The 2,592-nt window shown below is 52.8% G+C and overlaps 1 protein-coding gene across 1 annotated transcript; it reads right to left on the bottom strand.

The window, feature by feature from the left end:
• Positions 1-672: 672 nt before the first annotated feature.
• GUITHDRAFT_112715 (hypothetical protein) lies at positions 673-1,691 on the bottom strand (the record flags this gene model as incomplete). Its single annotated transcript, XM_005828170.1, has 5 exons — positions 673-804; positions 856-922; positions 976-1,029; positions 1,079-1,125; positions 1,176-1,691. The coding sequence occupies 5 exons, from the start codon at positions 1,689-1,691 to the stop codon at positions 673-675; spliced, it is 816 nt and encodes a 271-aa protein (XP_005828227.1).
• Between the last annotated feature and the right edge of the window lie 901 nt (positions 1,692-2,592).

The raw sequence follows: 2,592 nt of genomic DNA, 5'->3' as shown, positions 1-2,592 counted from the left end.
CCTCCTCCTCTCCTCCTCTCTCTCTCTCTCTCTCTCTCTCTCCTCCTCCTCCTCTTACGTTGACTGTCTGTGCGAACGCGATCACCGATGCCACAGCCATTGACATATAAAGACACGACCCCCCTCTCATTTATATACTCTCCACCCTACCCCCTCGGTCCTCAACACAATCACCCCTACCTGTACAAAATCAACAATAACACCCCACCTTGAGTAGCTTTTCGCCCCACCCCACCCCACATTCTGAAATTCTTTCATCCACCCCCTTCATCCAACTCGCTCTCCTGCCTTTGTGGGCCCACACCGGGCCTAGCAATTCAAGTCCGAAAATTGCTGCCCTCATATTCATTCTAATTATGACTTGAGCGGGTTCTCTTTGGGCCTCAATAACATTGACGCCTACGGTTGTAGGACGTCAAAACTGCTGTACGTCGGATCTGCCGCACTGCCGCACACTGACATGATAAAGTCCGACGGTCGCCAGCCCCGGACCACAGAATCGACGGTAGAGTCCGTAGGAGACCCGGACGATCAGCCGATCCGAGGTCCCGGACGAGCAACTGGCGTCCGAGTCTGAATGCAGTACGGTCCTATGAGAGGCAATAACAATCATTGAACGTGCTGCTTGTTCAAACTTGTTTTATCAACACATAAGAGTTGTACATGGAGAAGCTAAGCTGTCACTGTCCTGTACTCGCTATCTGAGGGGTCAAGAGAGTGGCTGTCGTACTCGAGATTCGCATTCCCTCCGACCCGCTTGGGCAGCATGGACAAGTCCATTAGTTCGCTAATAGCAGGGATCCACTAGGAAGAGTACGTCACATTACCAAGATGCGAAAAGCGCTATAGAGATACCTGTTCCGGCGAGCGGTACAATCCTATCTTCTCTCTTGTCACATCGTCCAGCCATGGCTTCATCAGACTACAAGAGATGGATGAGAAAGGAAGATGCAAGGTGGCTTAAACTTCTCGAACCTCCAGCACTTGGAGAAGACAGAAGGAACATTGATGAGGAAAATCTTTCCTGCCCTGCAAGCTCGGAGTTAGCAAGGAGAGCGAGATAATCGAAGGAGACCACCTCTCGGGATAGTGCAGGGAGTTCTTGTCCGCGAATTGCTTCACGTACTGGAAGAGGGTCAGAGGCCGGGCGGGGCAGCTGAGGAAAGAAGCAAAACCTTCATGTTTCGGATTGTCATCTGACCTAGATGCCATCCTTCCAGGTCAACCACGACCACCCACTGGCCCTCGAAGTTCATCTTGGCAGCAACCCTCTCCATCATCCAGATGTTGTATCTCGCCAAGTCTTCGTGTGTGAGATGCGCGTTCTTATCCAGCTTCTCCGCATCGAAGTCCCTGCCGAACCGGAGGTACAGGACTGGCCTCCCCATCCTGCAGGTGCCGAGAAATCCGTGCGGAAAGAGCTCATCGTGAAGCTGTTTCCCTTGAGGATTGATCTCTGCGTTGAGCACTTCCCTTGACGTTCGATTCCTAATCTCTAGCACTTTCTCTGTCTCCCTCCACTCCAGGTCTTGCCTGATCATCTTCATTGCGTCCTTCAGCTTGTGCTTCCTCGCGACAAGAAAGCGATTGAGGAGGTGAGGGACCTCCTCTGCTCCCCTGTGCTTCTCAACAAGATCCATTAGCCCTTGCTTTTCTAGCTCCTGCTGCAACTGTTCTACAGTAACTTTCATCGTTGTTGCTCAAGGCTAACCCGTTCGATGTCTTGAATGTTTTGCTATTCTTATCCTTCAGCTCCTTCTGTTCCCTCTCTCTCCTTGTGCGCTCTTCTTTTCTTCGTTCCTTCCTCCTCGTCCGCGCCTTGACGTATCAAATGTTTCTCTTCTTGACGCCCTTTTATTAGCTAAATGAACCACCCACCCTTCCATATTCAAAATCCGTACATTGACCCCATCACCCTCCCTCTCCCTGTCATCAGCACCCGTGGTATCAGCAAAATGATCCACCCCCACCCCCTGTTCCACCTCCCAGCCTCCGCTGACATGCTTATCTGCGATCGTGACTCACTCCCACCTAGAGATGCCAACCGGGGTACCCACCCACCCCCTGATCACAAGCACAGACCACCCCCAATAAACCTCTAGACACCCCCTTCTCACCCTCTTATCACCCACCCCTGACAAGTACCCTACCGCGCTGTCATTCAACTTTACGCCCCCAGGTTGACTACCGGGGCCTCACTGACCCTACCCCACTTCAACATGGCAAGTATACGGCTTGTATGACCCCTCCCTTATCTCAGAAGTACCGGTACCGTCCTTGTTTCCTTATGAACACCTCAGTGTTCAACCACCCCCTCTTCTTAGGGAGTTGGTGATGGTTGCCGGAGGCCGCGTTGCAGTTCGTGACACCATACAAACTTTTACTCATTGACTTGAAAGAGTCAGTTCAGTGACTCGGGAAACCCGGCCGTGGCCGGCCCGCCACCGGGCCGGGGCCCGGGCCCGCCGGTGTCACGGGCCGTGGTAACTTATGTAACAGGAACATTGAAGGTAACTTAAAAGGAGCATGGGGGTGCTCTGGCCGAGGAGGTGCAAGGGAAAGAACGGAATCCGGACCAGAGGAGGAGGAGGA

The sequence above is a fragment of the Guillardia theta genome (assembly GCF_000315625.1).
Source record: "Guillardia theta CCMP2712 unplaced genomic scaffold GUITHscaffold_61, whole genome shotgun sequence".
NCBI lineage: Eukaryota > Cryptophyceae > Pyrenomonadales > Geminigeraceae > Guillardia > Guillardia theta.
Note: the sequence above shows the minus strand (reverse complement) of the source record. Positions and strands in the feature narration are given on the sequence as shown.